At 51.9% G+C, this 22,276-nt stretch overlaps 1 protein-coding gene across 4 annotated transcripts in view; it reads left to right on the top strand.

The window, feature by feature from the left end:
- The window catches only part of ZNF362 (zinc finger protein 362), a 42,480-nt gene that overhangs the window by 4,137 nt on the left and 16,067 nt on the right, over positions 1 to 22,276 (top strand). The window contains exons 1-6 of one of the 4 annotated variants that reach the window (XM_033227210.1): positions 10,121 to 10,219; positions 15,093 to 15,209; positions 15,966 to 16,029; positions 16,212 to 16,458; positions 19,979 to 20,312; positions 21,439 to 21,663. In XM_033227210.1, the coding sequence (XP_033083101.1) occupies positions 15,967 to 16,029; positions 16,212 to 16,458; positions 19,979 to 20,312; positions 21,439 to 21,663 (869 nt within the window). In that variant the 5' untranslated portion in view covers positions 10,121 to 10,219; positions 15,093 to 15,209; position 15,966. Of the gene's footprint in view, positions 1 to 10,093; positions 10,220 to 15,092; positions 15,210 to 15,965; positions 16,030 to 16,211; positions 16,459 to 19,978; positions 20,313 to 21,438; positions 21,664 to 22,276 lie in introns of those variants that run through there. The other 3 variants (XM_033227207.1, XM_033227209.1, XM_033227208.1) reach the window with 3 other exon arrangements.

The following is a 22,276-nucleotide window of genomic DNA, read 5'->3' as shown; positions in this document are numbered from 1 at the left end:
GCCACCTCCAGCCACACACCAGTTGCGTTCCACACCTTGAATTCACAAAGCCTGGTGGCAGGGCCTTTGCACATTTCCCCACCAGGACAGCTTTTCCCTGAGTGTTTACATGACTGGCACCTTCTTGTTTCACAGGTTTCTACTTGAATGTTACCTCCTCAGAGGGTCTGCTTGGATCACTTGCTCTAAAATAGCTTCCTACTCTCACTGTCTCACATCAGCCGCTTTTTCTTTTCTCTTGTGGCTCTCACTAGTATCTGAAACCCTCTCATGTATTTATTCACACTTCTTGCCTGTCTACACCACTAGAACATGCTGAAGCGCCATGCGTGTGAGTGAGCAGGTGGTTCTGGTGTGGCGTGGCTGGGGCTTTTGTAGAGGTGAGGAAATGCTAGAAAGTCCAGGTGTGGTAGCGCATTGCCTGGGAGATAAAGTTACACCGAGGGGTGTCTTCTCCTCCTCCCTCCAGGAGACTCAGGGCTGTTGTTAGGAAATAATGAGATGATTAAATCATGGAATCTAAGAATCCAAGTCTCTTCCAATCTCAGAGCTTTAGCATCTGAGAAGCTTTCCGGCTCAGAACCTTTGACGCTTGGAATCTTAGCATGATAGCATGATCCAGTCTTAGATTTAGAATCTTACAAAGTGGACTCTCACTGCCTTATTTAGCATCACAGAGTGCTCAATTTGTGCCATGTTCTAAAAGCCTTTATAAATATTAACATAGTTACAGGTGAGGAAGCTGAGGCACAGAGATACTTAGGTATCATGGAGCAGTTGCTAGGATTTGAACCTAGCACTCTGGGACTCCTTAGAATCCCTCAACTGTTGAGGGGAAGCCCAACCTCACTTGACCCTTGCACAGAGCAGGAATCCCTTTCCCACACCCTTGTGAAAAGGGCCTCTGGTCTGTGCCTAAACCCCCCTCCAGTGAGCTCCCTCCTAACCAGCCACCTAGCTTCCTGTTGTCAGAAAGTTCTCATCGCTAGTAAGATTTTCTTCTTTACAATGTGTAAAGTGCTGCACCTCCCTTGTGTGTAACGCCTGGGAAGTGATGTTAGTGTCATGGTTTCCCAGTGCCTTTGACCTTGTGGATTCCTGGTTTCAGTAGCCTCTTTCTTCCCACTGGGTTGTGGGAAGAAAGGCAGACAGCCTCAGTGCATTGTTGAATGTAAGAATGAATGAATTGATGCACAAAGACCACATGAACCCTCAGGATTTCTGAGTTCCTATCTCTCTAGCCTGGTGCTCGGCACTCATCCGGGGTAATTGGTCAGGCTTGGTGTACTCAGGAAAAGGAGACACTGTTATCTCTCCAATAAAGTGTGTATCTGATGACATTTATACGTGCAATTCTTGGAGAATCATGTGAGATCTAAAATCATGCACTATTAGGAGCGAGGTGGATGTCCCAGATTATCTAGCCAAACTTCATTCTACCTGTTGGGGAAACTGAAGTAGGAAGGGAGAGGAGCAGGCCTTGTCCGAGGCCATGTGCATCTCTGTCTGCTCCCCAGAGGCCAACAGGCTGCCACAGTATCTGCTTTGGGGTTCAAAGGCAGGGGAAAGTGCTCGATGGGACAGCTGCTTTTCTCTAGTGGAGAGGCAACTCCTGTACAATGGGGGCAACGTTTTTGGATGCACAGGGTGCACCTGGCACTTGGGGGGAGATTGAGGAAGCCAGCTGCATTGAGAGTGGGTTGGGGCCATGGTGATGGGGATGGCTTTCTAGAACCTGGGGCTGGAACTAGGCTTTGGAGGCTGGCTGGAATTTGGGAGAGGTGGCTGAATAGTGTCTTTAGTGGATAAGGTGTGTAGGGAAGGCCGAGGGATTTGACTTTGGGGCCTAAGAGGTCCTGCTTTGTTCCCTGCCTCATCCATGTGGCCACAAGGATACCGTTGGTGGGGTCTCCACCATCTGGGTCCCTTTCTGAACTTAGGGCAAAAGCTTTAGGATTTTTTTTTTGAGATGAAGTCTCGCTCTGTTGCCCAGGCTGGAGTGCAGTCGCGCGATCTCTGCTCACTGTAAGCTCCGCCTCCCGGGTTCATGCCTTTCTCCTGCCTCAACCTCCCGAGTAGCTGGGGCTACAGGTGCCCGCCACCACACCCAGCTAATTTTTTTTTGTACTTTTAGTAGAGACGGGATTTCACTGTAGTTAGCCAGGATGGTCTCGATCTCCTGACCTCGTGATCCACCCGCCTAGGCCTCCCAAAGTGCTGGGATTACAAGTGTGAGCCACCACGCCCAGCTAGCTTTAGGATTCTTAAGGGGACAGTCTAGGCAGCCATTCCAGGTTCTGCGGCTCTGTGGGGGTGCACCTGCCTGAGAGGGGGCACAACCCTTCAACACACTCAAATACATTTATACATATTCACACTATTGGCTTTTCCATTACCACCCCGACCCTACCTCCTGCACCATCCTTGCCAATGTGGAGCACTCCTCTACTGTTTCAGAAATACCAGCATAGATGTCCTAAACTGGACGCCTAGGAGCCAGGAGTTCAGGAAGCATGTCTGCTGGAGTGTGCATGCACACACGGTACACACATCACACAGGAGCACATGCATGCTCTCTTGCCACTGGTGGGACCACATACTAAAGTGCACTCTCCTGGGAAACAGCACTCAGCCACATGCTTGATCATCTGCACATTCTCCCACACGCATGGTGTTCATCTGAACACAGCTCTGCTCACTCAGGCCTCCTTGTGCACACGTGTGTTTTTACATGTAGATGAATCTTGCATGCGCACACTCATTTACACTTGAGATAAGATAGCCTCAAATTCTAGGCCTTGCGCAGCATGTCTCATACACACCCTTGCACTCACGCCTGCACCCACACCTGGCCTAGATCCGCTGGAAATGGTGGAGCCAGCAGCTCATTTCCATCTCCTGCCTTCATTCACTAGTATTTCTTGAGCATTTACTATATCCAGGCCTTGTGCTAGATGCTGGGGATAGAGGGGAGGAAAACTAATGTATATAGGTCCCTGCCCTAGTGGAGGTAGACAGGCACTGTACAAAAGATCACACAAATGATGATTTTTTTTTTTTTTTTTTTTTTGAGATGGAGTCTCACTCTGTTACCCAGGCTGGACTGCAGTGCACAGTCTTGGCTCACTGCAACCTCCACCTCCCAGGCTTAAGCAATTCTCCTGCCTCAGCCTCCAGAGTAGCTGGGATTACAGGCATGTGCCACCATACCCGGCTAATTTTTGTATTTTTAGTAGAGAGAGGGTTTTGCCATGTTGGTCAAGCTGGTGTCAAACTCCTGACCTCAGGTGATCACCCACCTCAGCCTCCCAAAGTGCTGGGATAACAAGCATGAGCCACCGTGCCTGGCCACATGATGATTAAGATTAGAGATTTTGGTCACTATGATGACTGATGATGGGGGAGGGGCAGAGGGAACAGCCTGGGTGGAGACCCCGAGGTGAGAAATCCCAGGGACAAGGAGAAGGTGGTGGCACTGGGACCTAGGGAAGGTGCAGGGGATGAGGCAGCAGGTGAGGCTGAGTCTGGTGGGGCGTGTAGCCAGTCTTCCTTGGCCTGTTCCCCGAGAGCCATTTGTCCACCCCACACCCTCCCCACTCCTTTCTCTGCCCAGCTCAGCCCAGCCCTCCCTTTGCTGCTGTGGCCTGCTTGGGGCCCGCTCTGTCTGCTGGCCTGCACCCCAGCTGGAGGCCTATTTGGCCTGCCCCACAGGCTGCCTGCCCTGGAGGTCCTGGGATATAGCAGGGAAGCAGGCTTGACTACCTGCCAGGGGTTCCCTGTCCAGGACCCCTGAGACCTGTCTCAGAAGCTCCTGGGGGCCGGGCCAGAGCCAGGGTCCAGCAGTTGGCTTTCCTGTTTTCAGTTAATCTCAGACCTGGATCTTTGCCAGTCAAAAGAATGGTCCCTGTGGGTCCTGAAGGCCGCCCAGAGCTACTGCCACTCCCCACCCCCCAGATGGCATCACTGGCTGGTCAGATTTCCATGTGGGTCTTTCGAATGTTGGGAAAAAATCCCTTAGGCCTTGGAAAACCTAGCAACAGCAACGGCAGCTGACTGTTCAGGAGTCCTCACTGTGTGTCAGGCAATGTTCGAAAGATTTTATCCATATTAGCTCACTTAGTCCTCTGTACAACCCATGGAGATACCATGATCATCCCTAGTTTACAGGTGAGAAAATTGAGGCTTGGAGATTTTAGTAACAATCCCAAGGGCCTGAGCTGGGACTATCTGTCTCCAGAATCCAGACTTAACCCTCGAGCTGTCACATTCCCCTTTAAGGGTCCAGGAGCCCAGGCTATGATTTGGTTGAACCCCTTCACCTTACAGAGGCAGAAAAGGAGGCCCAGAGAGAAAATGGACTTGCCAGAGTGTTCTGTTACCTCTGCCTGCACCAGATGCATGGCCTTGGGCAGGTTAGTTACCTCTCTGAGCCTCATTCCTGACCCCAAAGAAGTGATGACCATAGAAGCTTGGAGGACACATGGGAACTGAAATTGAGAAAGGACCCGGGGTGAGGGCTTCTTAAGTCTCCTGATACTTGCTTTATAAGTCATTAAGCTGTTTGTTCATGTTCTAAGCATCTTTCTGAATATATGTTATATTTTAAAACACTCACAGCATCTACCTCATGGGGTCGTTAGGAGCCAGAGTGAGAAATGCTTGTAAAGTATCTTAAGGTGCCTGGCATGGAGGAAGCAACTATTATTATTACCATCAGCATTTCATACCAGCAGAAGGAGTTCCCTGTGGGGATAGGAGCTGGGGGTCCCCAGGAGAACTACAAGTAGGGAGGGGATGTGTTCCAAGCCTGTAGAATATTCTCTCAGAACTGAGAGGGTGTCATGGCCCCTTCCCTAGATGAGGGCACTGAGGCTACCAGAGAGGGTCAACCACCCTGGGTGTCTCTGGGTGGCTGGAGGTGGGAATGGAGGGCCCAGAGGGTGAGGGTGTTGGGGAGGGGGAGGGACAGTGAGGGGAAGGGGCAGGCTCCCAGCTCCCACTGATCAACCCTGCCATCACAATGAAAACAGCCCTTCCCAGCCCCATGGGGCTGTGGAAACCCAGCCTAATTGGATCCAGGACCCTGGGAGCCTCTTTCCTTCCGGGGAAGGAAGTTCCCAGGAGTGTGTTTCTGGGGCTGGCCAGGCCTAGCCAAGGTCTTGAGGGTGGGGTGGGGTGCAGCATCTGGGGCTCAGGGTTCTAGCTGCATGCAGTGGCAGAGGGCAGAGGGGCCATGGGAGGCAAACTTTGAGCATGTCTCAGGAGTCTGAAAGATGGGAAGCCTCAGTTTCCCTCTCCTAGACCATCTACTTATCCCCTCCAGGCCATCCTTCTGGCCCCGTAACAGCTTGTCCATTGAAAACCTTGGCCATGGCCCTCCCTTGCTCAGGGACCTCCCATGTCCCCCACCATGTTCTTTCACCAGAGCACCGTAGCCTGGAACTCTGGTCCTTTACGAATGGCTCCAGCCACCCCACCCTTCTTCCCTTGTGAATTCCTGCACTATATCCCTGACCCACGTGATGCCTTGTGCTTTCCTGCCTCAGGGCCTTTGCACGTGCAGTTCTTGCCACCTGCCATGCTCTCCTCTGGCATCTCTTGCAATTTCCCCTTCCCCCTTCAGTAAGTCCCGCCTGCCTGAAGTCTGTTCTTCCCACAGTGAGATGAGTTCACCCTCCTGAGAATGCTGCCACTACCCTCCCTTCCCTCCCAGCCCGACTGCAGCAGTAGCTGTTGCCCCTCTCTGGGGACAGGGATTATGTTTGAGAAACCTTTACTCTCCCAGGGAGTTAACAGTTTTCCAGCCTCTGCACACGCTGCCCTTCTGCCGCAATGGCATTCCTGGTAAACTCCCACGTCTTTACGGCTCACATGGAAAAACTCCTCATCAGTTCCTTCAGTGAACATCTGTTGAGTACCTAGTGTATACTAGGCACTTGAGGCCCTACTGCATGGCTGGCGCTGGGCTCTGGGGCTGCAGCAGTGATGGCTGATGGGGAGACAGGCCTAAGGCATCTTTAGAGGCATGGTATTAATACAAAGGTGGGGGAGGGAGAAGGCAGAGGACCATGGGAGTGTATACCAGGGTAGCCCAATTCCTATGTGGGAAACGTCAAAAGTGACCTTTAAGTTGAGACAGGAGGGGAGACCTGGGTGAGCTGTAGGGCTATCTTGGGGTAGGGATTGTAACTAAGAACCAGACCAAGCCCTGCTTTTGGGGAGCCCAGTCTACTTGAGGGACTGGACAAATAACCAGATAACCAGACAGTTCCCTAAGGCAGTGCCAGCTGAGCGGAGTTTTGAAGGCAGGGTTCCAGCTGGGTGGTATGGCCCCCAGGTTGGGGGGCTCAGCCTGTGCAGAGCCATGGCGCATCAGATCACCTTGTTCTGGGGGCCCTGATGCTGGAGGGATGGTGCCAAGGGGCACACCTGGTGAGATGAGTGTGGCCAGGGGACATTCTTGGCGAAAGCCTGAGCATCAGACTGGAGTTTGAACTGCACCCCGAAAGTGATGGGAATCCAAGAAGGATTTTAAGTGGTAGACTTAGTGCCCTGGGCAGGCTCTCCTTCAGCTTGGTCCTCCCCGCTGGGGCCCCTGGATGGGACCAGGAGTCCCCTCGTGACTGCTCTCCTGGCTGGGGTCATGGGTGGGGCTGGAGGCTTTTGCTGTGGGACTTTGAGCAGGCCCCTGTCCCTCCTTGAGCCCCACTCTCTTGGGTAAACTTGCAAGGCCTTAGGCCAGAATCCTATGTGGAGCTGTGGGCTGGGGTTTGGGGTATCTTGCTTTGTCAAACCTTGCTTAACTTTTGGTTTTATTAAAAATATTCCCTTAAAAAGTTACATAACAATACTGTTCCAGGCCTATCGCCCCATTAGCTGTGACATGGAGAAAAATTAGAAAACAGGGATATGAAATAAGTAAAAACCCACCTCATCTCTGCCCCTGCTCCAAGCCAGAAACATCACCACTGTTAGCCTTTTGGTGTTTTCTTCCCCTCTTTTCTCTCAGCACCCAGTTTTCACATAGATATCCTTGCTCTATCTATACATGCAGTTTTAAAAAAAACTTCCCATTTCCCCCCATCACAAGTGTTTTTTAAATGACTGCAGAGTGGTTTCAATCCTTCCTTTTAATGGATCCAGTGTCAGGGTGGAGAGTATGGGCTTTAGGGCCTGATTGTCTGTATTCAAATCCTACACTTAACTGCTTGACTTTGGGCAAATTTCCTGATCTCTCTGTGCCTTCAGTTCCTGACAGGCCAATGTGAGTGTTAAATGAGTCATTACAAGGCCAGTAACATTAGCTGTTATTAACGACCATAGACTGTGTCACCAAGTAACATGACTTACACAGAACCTATTTAAAATTTCGGCTGTTCCAGGTTTTTGCTGTTGTAAAAAACCACTGATGCAAACAGCTTTGTGCTTATAACTTTTTCTTTATTTTTCTAGGGATGGATGACCAAGAATGGGATCACTAGGCCAGGAAGTTTGGACATTTTTAGAGCTCTTGACAAATTCATGCCAGATTGTTTTCAGAAATGATTGTTACAATTTACACTCCCACCAATAATACATGGGCGTGCTAATTTCACCATACCCTCACCAGTATTGGGTGTTAGCATTTTCTTATTTCTTATTGCTATTTTGACAGGTTAAACTTACTGAATTTTCACTGCTATGGAAGCAGAATCATTTTCTGTTTTTATTAGCTGTTAACATCCTTTTTGGATCGGCTAGTCTTTAGAGAACACACATAGCCCCTTCTTGGGTAATTAGGAAGACAGGACTTAGATACAGGAAATAGTGAACAGTCTAACACGGAGGACAGCACAGTGCCAGAGTGGGTGGAGGGGACTCGGAGGAGGGGGAGGGGTCTTCCTTCTATCCAGGCCACAGCCCTTTCAGTTCCCCCCACCTGATTATTAAGTAATTGATTAATTAATCCAAACCTTTGTCAGATACTGTGCAGGGTTTAAAAGATAAATGATTCAGCCATGATCCCTCCCCAACGGAGCGCATGTCTGGCAGCAGAGATGGATGAGCAAACAGACAGAACATGGGGTGAGAGAGGTTCTGATGATGGAAATGCAGAGTACAAAGGAAGCAGAGAGGAGAGCACGCAGTGCAGCCCAGGCATGGAGGCACAGTAGTCCCCGATTGCTTCCAGGAAGAGGTGGCCTGTAAGCTGCGGCCTGAGGGATGCATTGGAATTCACTAGTGAAATGGGGAGGGCAGAGAATACCAGGGAGAGGATGCAGCCTGTGGAAGGTGAGAAGGGAAGCAGAGCCCTAGGGGAACTGGGAGATGCTCAGTCTGCTATGCAGTGCAAAGTGGAACAGCCAGAGAGATTGGCAGGGGCTGCACACGTAAGGCTTAAGCAATCCAGACATTGTCTGGAGGGAAGTAGGGAGCTATGGAGGGTCCTAAGAAGGGCAGGGTTGGGATCTTTTATTTTATTAAAATTACCGTGACTGCAGTAATGGAGTGGAGGATGAGGGTTCGAGGCGGGGCGGAAACCTGTGAGGAGGCTCTTACAATAGCTGAGGACAGAGCTGAAGGGAGCCTGTATCAGGGCAGGGGAGGTGGTGCAGACCCTCTTCTCTCCCCACCCTGTAGGATCCTAATCAGCTTCATGGTGCAGATGGAATGTCACCTCTTCCAGGTAGCCCTTCCTGACACCCACCCTCCAAGTCATGCGTGCTTTGAGGCTGGGGCTGTGCAGGGCCTGGCGTGCAACAGTCAGCTGCCTGCCCACCAGCAGCTGACCCTGACCTCCCACTGCCCCATGCCTCTGGACCCTCCATCTGTTCCCGCACTGGGCTACCAACTACTTTCTTTCATTTTTTAAGAATAAATGTATTGTTTTCGTTAAGAAGCGGAACAGCATTACAGAGAATTTGGAAATCAGAGAAACAAAGACAAAGACCAAGATTGGCCCCAGCTGCCTCCTGCCTTGCTCCCAGCCTCCCTCTGGGTGTGGCTCCCTGAAGCTTTCTTTTTCTGACGCAGGTTTTTATTTTTGCCTCCTTTGTAATCATAGTGTCCGGACAGTTTTGGGTCCTGCTCTCTCGTGTTTGCTTTGTGAGGAGCTAGTTCCCATGTGGCCATGGGGTCTGGGCAAAGTCTCTTCTTTTTAAAGACAGGTTCTCACTCTGTCAGCCAGGCTTGAGTGCAGTGGTGTGATCATGGCTCACTGCAGCCTCAAACTCCTGGGCTTAAGCAATTCTCCTGCCTCAGCCTCCCAAAGTGCTGGGATTACAGGCATGAACCATGCCCAGCCCAGCCAAGCCAAATCTCACTTTTTAATGTCTGTGTGTTGGGCTGGGGTGGGAGGTTGGGGGTGGCCATAAGTTGCTTTACTGAACCCCTCTGCCTTGCCGTGGGTGAGCCTTGTGACATTCCTCCTGGGCTGCCTGTCCTCTTTGTGTCCATTTGTCTAGGTCTGAAAGTCTCCAGGTGGCAGGGCCTGGCACCTGATGTACCCCTTCCTCAGTACCCCCTCCCTCAGTTCCCCTCTGTGGAACTTGCTGGGCTGGCCTCAGAGACACCCTTCTGGGACAGGGTGATAAACAGACCCAGTTTCAAGTTCAGACTCAGCTCTCTGACCTAAGGCAACTTGCTTAACCTCTCTGGACCTCAGTTTCCTCATCTGTACAATAGGTCTATTGTGAGAGTAAAATAATGGCTGTAAAATATCCTGACACAGTCCCCAGTCCCTTGGAAGTGGCCACCTTGGGCTAGAGGCTGGCAGAAATGAATGAGCACCAACCCTGCTTGTGAAGAGTTTTAAGTCTGGTGGGGAGGACACCTGGGAAAATATAACTGCCCTGGAGTGCAGTTGGCCCTGTAGTGCTGGGTCAGTGCTGGGCATCCTAACTCCATCACTTACTAGCTGTGTGATTTGGGGCAAGTTGATCAATCTCTCTGTGCTGCACTTCCTTCTGTTAATTGTGCATCTCACAGAGTCATTGGGAAGATTCAGTGACATGAATCATGACATATTCAACACATAGATGTTGAAACCACTGGTAGCTGGCACTTTATTACTATTATTATTGTTATTATTGTTGTTGTTATTCCCATATACAAGGTGCTGTTGGGAACACAGAGGAAGTGACTGGCTGGGGGTTCAGGGAAAGCTCCGTAGAAGAGGGAACACTTGAGCTGGGTCTTGAAGGATGAGTAGAAGTTCACCAAGTGGGAAAGGACACTCTAGGTAAGGAGCCTGTGATTCCAGGTTGCACTCTGTCAATGAGGGTTTGTTCTTCGGGGGATTAAAGCATTGTGTTCGTCCCGCCTTCCCTGAGTGCCCCTACTGCCCTGCTCTGGGTCTGCCCTGGGGGAGGTGTGTGCTTACCCTCCTGTAGCGGCCTCCTGTGTCGTGATGGCTGTGGGTTCCTCCTCACGGCAGCTGCTGGGTCCCCATCAGTCCATGTTTGGGGCCACAGGTCTGTATCTGTCATGTGTGTCTGGGTTTGGTGCTGTCTGTCCGCATGTTCCTATGGCTGTGTTTGTCAGCATTGGTATACAGTGGGCCCCCTGGGCTCCACTGTCGGGGGCACTTTGCATGCTTCCTTGGCCTCCAGCTCCAGGCCTCTTAGGCCGCCCTCCTCCCTGGCCCAGGCGCAGCCCCTGCCTCTCTGCTCTGCTTCCCAGGGGCTTCCCGCTGCCTCTTCTCCTGGCCTTTCTAGTCCCCTCTGCACTGGGCACTCAGAGGGGCCTTTCTCAACCACAGATTCTGTCCCATCACCTACTGCTTCAAGTCTAGCCTTCAGGCCTAGGAATCAGGGAGCAGCCTTTTAGGTCTGGCCCCAGCTGCTGGTTCCAGCCTCATCTCCCACCTGCCAGGCAACACCAAACACTCATGGCTCCCCTCACACACTGTTGGGCTCCTCGCCTGGGGGGGGCTTTGCTCAAGCTGTTGCTTCTGCTGGGAATGCCCCCACCCCTCCTCTGCCTAGCTAACTCCCACTCATCCTTTAAGACCTAAGGCAGGCATCACCTCCCCTGGGAAGTCCTCCCTGATCCTCTCCAGGCTGGGTCAGGTCCCTGGCTCTGGGCTGCTAATCCCTTCCATGGGGGGTAGGAGCAAGTGCCTTGCCCAAGATCACACAGCTGGTGAGTTGGAGTCAAGATTGGAACCCGGGTATGTTGGGCTGCAAACACAGCGGGCTGTTCCACAGTCCTGGTGAGGCAACAGTGGCTGGGACTGTTGGAGAAGAGTGGGTGGGCTTGAGAGAGATTTTGGAACTGGAATCCTGAGGACATGGCTGAGATGGGTCTGAGGTGGGTGGGGAGGGAGGGCAAGTGTGGTAGATCACTGTGTGTCTGCAGGAGCATCTGGGCAGATGTGTGGTAGATCACTGTGTGCAGGAGCAGCTGGGCAGGTGTGCGGTAGATCACTGTGTGTCTGCAGGAGCATCTGGGCAGATGTGCGGTAGATCACTGTGTGTCTGCAGGAGCATCTGGGCAGATGTGTGGTAGATCACTGTGTGCAGGAGCAGCTGGGCAGGTGTGTGGTAGATCACTGTGTGTCTGCAGGAGCATCTGGGCAGGTGTGCGGTAGATCACTGTGTGTCTGCAGGAGCATCTGGGCAGGTGTGCGGTAGATCACTGTGTGTCTGCAGGAGCATCTGGGCAGGTGTGCGGTAGATCACTGTGTGTCTGCAGGAGCATCTGGGCAGGTGTGCGGTAGATCACTGTGTGTCTGCAGGAGCAGCTGGGCAGATGGGGATGTCCCACTGTGAGCTGGGGATGACCAGACCAGGTGCATGGCATAGGGAAAGACCAAGTCCAGCTCAGGCCCGCAGAGTCTGAGTAGCCCAGGAGTTGGCCAAAGGGACTGTCAGGGAGAGGCCTGGCTGGAGGTGGGGTCTTCGGGCTTGGCTGGTCTTTAGATTCTAAAATGGTCGGGCCACCCAGGAACTGAGGCTGGTGGGAGAGAGGGGGCTCCCACTCTATCCTGAGGAGCTGAATTGGTGGGGAAGAGAGGCTAGGGACTATAAAGGAGGCTGAGAAAGTGAGGAGCCAGGTGTCATGGCACACAGGCCTTCTCCGAGGGGCCAGGTGGCAGGGAGGCCATGGAGGACAGGACTGGAAGGTGGCCCATAAGCTTTGACCTCAGGGCGGCCACTGTGCTGTGTAGGTGGTGTCATAGGTCGGAGTTCTTTGCAGAAGCTTGTGGGCCACTTGTCTGCTTCCTCCACTTAGCTTGGGGCTCGGGGAGGGCCAAGTTCTTTCCAGTTGGCTAAGGCTCCCCAGCACTGGCCCCAGTTTGGCCCAGAGGATTTGTCCAGTATGAATGGATGGACAGATTGATAGATGGGCCAGCTGCCATCAGCAGGCTGTATTTTGGAAGGCGTGTTTCATTCATCTGCCCATCCACTGTTTTTCACCTTTTAGAATCAGAGAAACAAAATGACATTTGCCCCCCTGCAAGCATCAGCCCTGTGTCTTGGGGCTGACAGTAGAGAGTCTTTGCTTTTGTCGTGCTTGAGGCCTGGCCACCAGTGTGTTTCCTCTGCCCATTCTAGCATGCACACTCAACCCCCGGGTGGCTGCTCTGTCTCCACCCCTAGCCCTCACCAGGTCCTCAGATAGTCCCCTCTGCGTCACTGCTCCCCTGGCCCAGCATGCTTCCTGCCGCCTTCTCACCACCAGCATTCCAACCCAACATCTTAGCATGGCATTCAGTGCCCTGCGTCTCCCCACCTCTCTGCTCTGCAGCTCTCTTTGGCGCCCGTGTGTGCTGTTCACTGTCCCAAGCCTGCCTTGTGCTTTCACATCTCGACGCCTTTGCTCAAGCTGTGACCTCTTCCAAGAATGTCCTTCTGCCTTATCCCTCTGTCCTGAACACGCATCTGACCATGTCTCTTTCTGGCTTCAAGCCCTTCCCTTAGGCAAGATCTGAATGGCTTGGCCTGGCCCTGGCTACCTTCCCCCCTCACCTCTCGCCAGGGCCCACCCTCTTGTCCAGGTCCCAGGGCTGCACAGGGGATACCCACCTCACAGGCATGTTGGGAGTCTCACATGAGATGCAATGTGTGTGACACGCAGGAAGAGCTCAGGAAATGTTTGGCCCCTGCCCTGCCTTCCCTGTGCCTGTCACACAGTAGGTGGACACCAGGACTAGGGTCACTGACTGAATCATTACTTAGAACCAGCCAGAAAATGATGCAGAGAAATCAGGCAGAGGTGGTGTGGATCAGATTAAGTGATCTGGGGCCCAACTAGGATGAGGGGTGGCCCCTGCCTGACCAGGGGTCTGATAAGTGGCAGAGAGGATGTTCCAGCTGTGGTACCCTGGGCAAGGCCCCCTCTTCCCATGGCCCCCTGACCAGTATAGTGGCTCTGAACTTGGCACTGAACTGAACTGAAGAGGAGGAAAAGACGGATCTCCCAGAACTATCTGAGAAGCAGCGAGGTGCAGTGGGCAGAGTCCTGGGCCAGGGCCGGAGTGAGGCAAGGTAGCCTGTTTCACCCTATTTTACAGAGGAGGAAACCTGAGGCTTAGAGAGCTAGCATCCAGCATCACAGCACCGTGCTGCTTCCTGTTTCTCATGCATGTGGCCTGAGCAAGGTGCCTCCCTCCTGGTGCCCTCGTTTCTTCCTCCGTGAAATGAGGGTGAAAATTCTTCCTTGCTTGCCATCCTCCTGAGGTTCTAATGAGAATGCTGGTGGGCACAGAAGAGCTTTGTAAACTGTGAGCAGTGCTAGATAATTGTATGGGATTGTCTTTAAAATCGTTCTGATTATTATTACTTCATTTATTCATTTCATTATGCAACTCACATTATTGATAACCTTTGGACCTGGGTGCTGGGGATACCCGGATGAACAAGACAGGTATATCCAATGTCCATGCTCCCTGCCCCTAGCTGTGGAGCCTTTTTACCCTGGCTTTACATCTCAGTCGCCTCTACATTTCTCCCTGTGGACAACAGCAGGGTTGGGACAGGTCCTGAGACTGCTGTGTGAGCAGGTGCTCACCTGTGGGGTCGCAGCCATGTCATCCTAAGGTAGGGCTTATTCACAAGCCTGTGGTCAGGATGCTTTGTCGTTCCCCTGAATAGGTAAGGGACTGATGAACTAGACTTTGGAGTCAGGCAGATTAGAGTGGGAATCTCAGCTCTCTGCTTACTTGCTGTGTGACCTTGAATAAGTCACCCCACCTCTCTGAATTCAGTTTCCTGAGTTGTAAAATGGGAATGATAAGAGTACCTACCTGCCTTTCAGTGTCATTGTGCCTGGCATGAGAGAGGCACTTGGTAACTTGCAGCCTTCTCACTGTAATTATTGTTTTGAGTTTGTTCTGGGAAAGGAGAAGTCCTAGGGGTCTGGAGCATTCAGGGAGAACTCCAGGCAGGAAGTACTTCTTGTGTAGGGCTGTAAGGGATGGGTGGGCAGAGGGAAGGGCATCTTGGTGCCTGTGGGTGGAGGAGCAGGAGGGCTGATGGAGGGCAGGAGCTGCCCCAGCCGCCTCAGGAGGGTGCTCCGACCCAAACTGGCCCTCAGGCTGGGAGTGAGGGGTAAGGACGTTTGCCTGTAGATACTGAGCCATTTGCATATGGGCATTTGCTCTACCAAAGACTAGGGTTTGCAAAGCAAATTCCCCAGAGGAACCAGCTTGAGCAAATCTGATTTCTAGTTTTGACTGTGGCACCTTCGCCTTGTGGCCTTGGACAGGTTTCCTCCTTCCCTTCTCTCTGAGCCTTAGTTTCTTCACTGATAAAATGGTATAATAATACCTCTTGTGCCTACTTTCAAGTAAAGGTCACAAGAGATAATTCATCTAAAATTTCTTTCTTAAAATATTGAGATTAGATCGTGTCCTTATCGAGGGTTTTCTCCCGAAACCTTATAGCTACCATTCCAATAGGGGCTTTTCAAGCTCATAGGATGAGGAAGAGAGGTTGAAAGTGCTTCATTTTGGTCTTTCCTGTCAAAATAAAGAATGTCATTTAAGCAACGATACCAGTTAGGCAAGTGATTTCTATAAGAGAGACAAGAGAAACTTGACAGGGAGCAAGACTTAATGGAAACCCTCTGTGAGGCATGGTCCCTGTAAGTCACTTCTTGACTTACTCTAGGGTCGCAGGAAGACAAACCTTCTGGAAGACTGAGATAGCCCTGAAGGCCCATCCTTCATACTGCCCTGGTTGAAAAGGCCTTCTAACCGCACAGGCCTGCCATGGAACTTGCCAGAGGTGAGGGCCACCAGACTGTCACACACTTTTACCAAAGAGCCCCCAGACTGCCCTAGCTTCAGGCCTCTTCGGCCCCTCCGTAACCACAGCATTCTCATCCACATCGTTGTAGGCCAGGTGTTGCACGTGGCATTGAACAACCACACGTGGCCTGTTTCTTGAAGATAACTTTCCAGAAGTACAATTTCTTGAGTCAAAAGGCAATAATCATTTGGGTCACTGTAAATTGTCCTGCCAAACTGCACCTCAGAAAGGCTATATCTGGTGACCCCATGTTGCCCCCTGATTTTGAGAAGGATGTCTGTACTCAAGGAGACAGGGGGCAGAAGGGCAGGGATCAGGGATGGGCATTTACAAATTTGCTCCAGTCCTCCCCAGTTTGTCTCTGGACTCGGGGGCCCTTCTGTGTGGAGCGCATGGGGTTGGCACAGCAGCCTGGGGCCCCCTGGGGGTGGAGATTGCTTGGCCAGCATTGGGGTGACGGGGGGGAGCTGGTTGAGAGTACTCCAGTCTGGATGTGACCTTTGCTCTGTGGGGCCCACTAAGTGGGGGCGTGTCACTCAATGCCAGGTTTTTCAGCCTGGAGATGTGACTCCCTAGGCCTGGTGGGAGGCCTGCTGTGCTGTGAGGCTGGGGGACCCATGGGGACATAGATCCCAGACACTGGCCCCGACTTGAGTGGGCGCAGCTGAGGAGTGCCCGCCCCAGGCCGTGGGGAGGGCTCTCTTCCCGGTGACAGTCGCTCTCTTCCCGCAGGATGGCCGAGCCTCGATTTAACAACCCCTACTTCTGGCCCCCTCCTCCCACCATGCCCAGCCAGGTAAGACTGACGTCGCCCCTCCGGATGCCCTACCCTCCTTGGAGCTGCTTCGCTTCGTCTGGGTTTTGGTTGTGCCTTGTGGGGCGAGGGGTGAGGAGCGAGGGGCGCGGGTGGACCAGCGGGCCTGGGGTAGGCGCGGGACGCGGTCCAGACCTCCTCAGCCCGTCGTCTTACGCCCGCAGCTGGACAACCTGGTCCTGATTAACAAGATCAAGGAGCAGCTGATGGCGGAGAAGATCAGGCCGCCTCACCTGCCGCCCACGTCGGCCTCGTCGCAGCAGCCGCTGCTAGTGCCGCCGGCGCCCGCGGAGAGCAGCCAGGCCGTCATGTCGCTGCCCAAGCTGCAGCAGGTGCCGGGGCTGCATCCGCAGGCGGTGCCGCAGCCCGACGTGGCGCTGCACGCGCGGCCGGCCACCAGCACCGTCACAGGTAGGCGGCGCGGGCGGGACCGGCGAGTGGGCGGGGCCGGGGAGGACTGGGTGGGACGGGGCGGGCGTAGAGGGGACTTGGTGAGGATGGGACCCTGCTAGGTGAGAGCAGGGCGGGCAGGGCCTGGGGGTAGGACGCAAAGCTTGGGGTGGCGGGGATGGCCCGACGAGCCACAGCACCGGAGTTCCAACGACCCTGTACTGGAAGGACCCTTCTCCCTGCAGTGGACACGACAGGAGCGGGTCACTGTCCCATGGGGCTCACCAGGAAAGTTAGGTTTCCAATATAGAACTTTGGAAATCCTGAGATTCTTTGGGAACCCAGAGAACGACCAGATTTGGGGGGTAAGAGCCGAAACGCAAGGAAAGGTTGGCAACAAACCAGGGAAATGGGACAGGAAGAGGGAACCGCACTTGGCGGAGGGAGTATGTGTGTAGGAAGGAAGCCAAGGACAGACCGTCTGGAGTGGGAAGGCCTAGAAGATGGTGATGATGATGGTGATGGTGGCAGCTAGCTGCAGTGGAGCACCCGTGTCTGTTCACCGGTGTTCATTTTACTCCCGGCAGCCTGTGAGGTGTGTGCTGTTGGTATTAGGTGGAACACCGGACCGTTTTGACTTGGAAAAACAGCAGTTTCATGCAGTTCACCGTAATGTCTCTATTCAACAGATGAGGAAACTGAGGCAGAGAACGGTAAAGCCACGTGCAACCACGGTTTACAGCTAGTAAGAGGCAGAGGCCGGCAGTGTGGCTCCAGAGCCCGTGTCTTCACTCTGTTTTGATGCTCAGTTCTGCTGAGGCTTCAAGGAAGCAGGGACCAGATTAAGAAGGGCCCTGTAGGCCACAAAGCAGTTTGGATTTGACCCTTGGGCTGTGGGGAACCACTGAAGGTTTTTAAGTAGGGGAGGAAACACTCAGATATGAGTTGAGAAAACCCAGTCTGGCTGCTAGGTGGAGACAAGGTTGTCAGGGGGTAAGCATGGAAGCAGGGAGATCTTCAGGAGTGTGGTGACCTGGGCAACACGGTGGTAGTGGGAATAGAGAGAAGTGGACAGATCTGAGATACATTGTGGGAGACAAGAGGACAGGATGTAGGAGTGTGAGGCGAGGCAGGAGGTCAGGGAGACTCCCGGGCCACTGCCCTTGCGATGAAATTCCTGGAGAAGGAACAGGGTTGGGGAAAGATGTGAGCTAAGTCTTGGATAGGTTGAGGCTGGGGTGCCAGGGGGACATCCTGGGGTAATGTCAAGGGGCTGGAGCCACCGGAGGCCCTCCTTGGAGCCTGGTGAATAGGCTTTCTTGGGAGATCACAGTGGCTGGGCCTTTGTTCCTCCCCTGTCACCTCTGCTGCCAGCCAGGTGATTCTGCCTCTTTCCTTCTCTCCTGCCTTTTCCCAGAGTCACCCAAGAATTACAGGGCCTGGTAAACCTATCCAGGCCCCAGCCGCACTCTGCATATCCCCTGTTACTATGATTTTATTAAATTTATTTTTTCCATTATAAAAGTAATATTAAAAAAGTAATATAAGCATATTAAGGGACATTTGGAAAAAAGAGAAACTAGCAACAAAAAAATCATTCATAATCCCCAGCTCCCCACCCAGCAGCTCAGAGAGGCTCTTGGTCCATTTCCTTCCTTTGCCATATTTTTTGTTTTCCAATATTCGTGTGTGTTTTGCTGAGCTTGTGGTAGGGCTGTACCCATGGTTTTAACTTGCTTTTCCTACTCACCATTCTGTCATAAACATATATATTCCACTTTTTATTATAAAGGTAATACATAGTCATTATAAAAAATTTGGAAATTGCCGATAAGCTGGAAGGAGAAAAAATAACCTTAATCCTACTATTGTGAGAATTTTCATGTTTATAATTTATTTTGTCCTTTAATCACAGATGTTAAAAATGGATAAATTCACTAGGTAAAAGATTCAAATAATATAGAATCAGATAGACAAAGTAGGAAAATCTCCTTTACCAAAAAATTCTTCTCTTTCCCTAGAGAGAACCACAATTAGCAGTTTGATGTGTCTCTTCTCAGATCTATTCCTGTGCATTTACATATGCACATATATCTTGTCCAAACTACGTATGTAGTTTGAATGTGTGTTCTTTAAAATAGATGACCTCATATGTCTGTGATTGGCTTTTTTCACCTGACAGCACACTTCGACCTTCTCTCTCTGTCACTGCATCACATCGATCTTGTTTTAGTGGCTGTGCAGTTCTCCCTAATGAGAGTGGACCACAGCTCTTTACAAAGCTCATGCTGAGGACAAACAGGTTGTGTTCAATTTTGTCTGATCACAATTTTGTATGGACTTGTACACACATCTTTATGCTCGTGGGAATATTTCTTTATTGTAAATTTCTGGAGGTAGAATTACTCTGCCAAAAGTTATGTACATTAAAATTTGTTTAAATTAATTATCATTAATTTTTAAGAGGTAGGGTCCTTGTTCTGTTACTCAGGCTGGAGTGCAGTGGCATGATCATGGCTCACTGAAGCCTTGACCTCAGGGGCTCAAGTGATCCTCCCACCCCAGCCTCCCTAGTAGCTGGGACTACAGGCACACGCCACCACACCCAGCTAATTTTTGTAATTTTTGTAGAGACAGGGTTTTGCCACGTTGCCCAGGCTGGTCTTCAACTTCTGGGCTCAAGCAATCCTCCTACCTCAGCCTCTTAAAGTGCTGGGATTACAAGTGTGAGCCACCGTGCTTGGCCATATTTAAATTTTAATGACTGTTGCCAGACTACCCTTCATTAAGGCTTTGCAAATGTATGCTCCCACCACCAGTGTATGATACAAAACATTCTGCTGCTGAGTTGACATTATCTTTTTCAATGCACAAATTTTTAGCTTTTTTTTAAAGAAAAAAAAAAAAACGTAGTTAGAACCACACAATAGATACCATTTTCATCTTTTTGTCTGCTTCAGTTGATATTATAAATGTTTCTAGTCCTCTCATTTTTAAAAGAATAACTTTTACTACAGAAGTTTTTAAAACTCTCATTGTCGAATCAAGTACAGTTAAGCTTCTTTTTTTAAAAAAAAAATTATTCCTAGTCTACCATCCATATCACATTTTGGCACATTCTTTCCTACTTATTTTTTCTGTGCATACATATGTAGTTTGCTTAAACAAACATAACCTCCTTTTCAATGGGCAGTTCAGTAGAGGCAATTAATCGCTGTTTACTGAACTCCTTCCTAATGTTGCATATTTCAGTTGTCTCTAAAATTTTGCTGTTATAAATAAGACAGCAGTGAACTTCTTTGTGCCTCAGTCTTTTTCTATAGTTTGAATTTTTCCAAAGTGCCTCTGTTATATAACTCAATTTAATCTTAAGGTGCCTAAGGCATCTTACACATGCACAAGGTCTCATTTAGTTACCCCTGGGTGGTAACTTATGAACGTTAAGGGGGTACTCGCCTGCCAAAATCACATAGCTGGGTGGGCAGCCGAGCTGACCTCTGCAGCTCCGCTCACCCGTACCCCCACCCGCCTGTCTTCGCAGGTCTGGGGCTGTCCACCCGGACCCCGGCTGTGAGCACTTCTGAGTCGAGCGCGGGCACAGGCACGGGCACGGGTACCAGCACCCCGTCCACACCCACCACCACCAGCCAGAGCCGCCTCATCGCCTCGTCCCCCACCCTCATCTCAGGGATCACCAGCCCCCCTCTCCTGGACTCCATCAAGACAATCCAGGGCCACGGCCTGCTTGGCCCCCCCAAGTCCGAACGCGGCCGCAAAAAGATCAAGGCGGAGAACCCGGGGGGTCCGCCTGTCCTTGTAGTCCCCTACCCCATCCTGGCCTCGGGCGAGACTGCCAAGGAGGGCAAGACGTACAGGTGGGGGTCTCGGCGGGATGGGGTCCGAGTGGGCTTGGGGCTGGGACTTGAGCCACAGCTGCTCCAGGAGCCCAGCAGTGGGGCTCAAACGGACCCTTTGGGCCGAGGGGGCAGGGCTAGGGTCCAGAGGGGCGGGGCCTTCTGGAGAGCCCCACCCACATCCTGAGTCCCGATTCGGGGAGGGCTGCTGGGTAGGGGAATAGAGCTTTGGACCCTTAGGTGTGGCCTGTGCCTGGCAGCCGCCCCCCCAGCCTGGGGTTGTGAGAGTCGGTTTCCTCCTCCCTTTAAGCAGTGTTCTCAACCCTGGCCACCTTAGAATCACCTGAAGAGGGCGTGCGCAGTGGCTCATGCCTGTAATACCAGCACTTTGGGAGGCCAAGGTGGGTGGATCACCTATGGTCAGGAGTTTGAGACCAGCCTGGCCTGCATGGTGAAACCTCATCTCTACAAAAAATACAAAAGTTAGCCGGGCCTGGTGGTGCGCCCCTGTAATCCCAGCTACTCAGGAGGCTGAGGCAAGAGAATAACTTGAACTCGGGAGGCAGAGGCTGCAGTGAGCTGAGATGGGGCCACTGCACTCCCACCTGGGCGACAGAGTGAGACTCTGTCTCAAACAACAACCACCACCACCAGAATTTTAAAGAATCACCTGAAGAGCTTTCAGAAAATGCAGATGCCAGGGCTGCATCTCCAGGAATTCTGAGTTAATTTTTTGAGGGTGGAGGGTGTGGAGGGTGGGGCAGGCGTTGGTATTTCTTAGACGCTCCCCAGATGATTCTAATGAGCAGCCTGGTTGAGAACTACTTCACGTGGTAGAGCCTCCTCCCCAGAACCATGGGATGTAGCCCTAGGCAAAGCCTCACCAGGATCAGGCCTGTCTTCCCTCTGAGGTATAACCCTATGCCCCGGGCTCTGTAATGTTCCCCCAGGCAAGAGCTCCCTCCTCCAGATTTAAGGGTGCCCAGGCTGGGAGACTGTCCCATCTTTCCCAGGTGGGCCTGTGCTTCTTGGGCTCCTCACAGGAAAAAACTGTCCCAGGTGCAAGGTCTCTCTGATGTAGAAGACCTCCCCTGAGATGGACAGGCTGGGGGTCTTCCCGCGTGTGAACCTGCCTCTTGCTCCGCAGGTGTAAGGTATGCCCGCTGACCTTTTTTACCAAGTCGGAGATGCAGATCCACTCCAAGTCGCACACAGAGGCCAAGCCCCACAAGTGCCCGCACTGCTCCAAGTCCTTTGCCAACGCCTCCTACCTGGCCCAGCACCTGCGCATCCACCTGGGCGTCAAGCCCTACCACTGCTCCTACTGTGATAAGTCCTTCCGGCAGCTCTCCCACCTCCAGCAGCACACCAGGTGAGTGACCTGCCTGCTGCCCTGCTGCAGCCCAACTCAGCACCTGTGGCCTGGCACATAGAGCCAGTGCAAGGAGGGGCAAGGACCTTCTCCAGGTGCCCATTGCCCTCAGGGTCACGGCCCTTGAGGACCTCACTGGCCTTAGCTGTTGTTACTGCACCCCATCCCCACTGTTTCTCATCTCTATGTCTTTGCACATGCTATGTCCTTTACCAGAGACACCTTCCTCCCGCTTTTCCCTGTTTCTCTGGCCATCCCCTTGTCATCGCTCAGTCTAGCTTCCTCCAGGAAGCCCTCCCTGATTGCTCTAGCTGGGTAAGGGACCCAACCTCTGTGTCCCCACAGGGCTCTGTGCATGTCCATCATAGCAGTGGTAGGCTGGCACGGCCACATCTGTTTATCTGCCCACCTCGCTCAGTCTACTGGGAGTTCTTGAAGGCAAGAGCTCAGTCTCTTCCATTTCCACATCCCCAGTTTGTGGCACAAAATAAGCAATTATTAAATATTTTGGAATAAATATAACTGGTTTTTACAGAGCATATGATTCGTCCGTTTAACAAATACTTACAGAAACTTTTACTCTATGACAGACACTATTCTAGATGTTGAGGAT

The sequence above is a fragment of the Trachypithecus francoisi genome, unplaced genomic scaffold, assembly GCF_009764315.1.
Source record: "Trachypithecus francoisi isolate TF-2019V2 unplaced genomic scaffold, Tfra_2.0 Lachesis_group12, whole genome shotgun sequence".
Taxonomy (NCBI): domain Eukaryota; kingdom Metazoa; phylum Chordata; class Mammalia; order Primates; family Cercopithecidae; genus Trachypithecus; species Trachypithecus francoisi.
The sequence above is the reverse complement of the archived record's forward strand: the minus strand, read 5'-3'. Positions and strand labels throughout refer to the sequence as shown.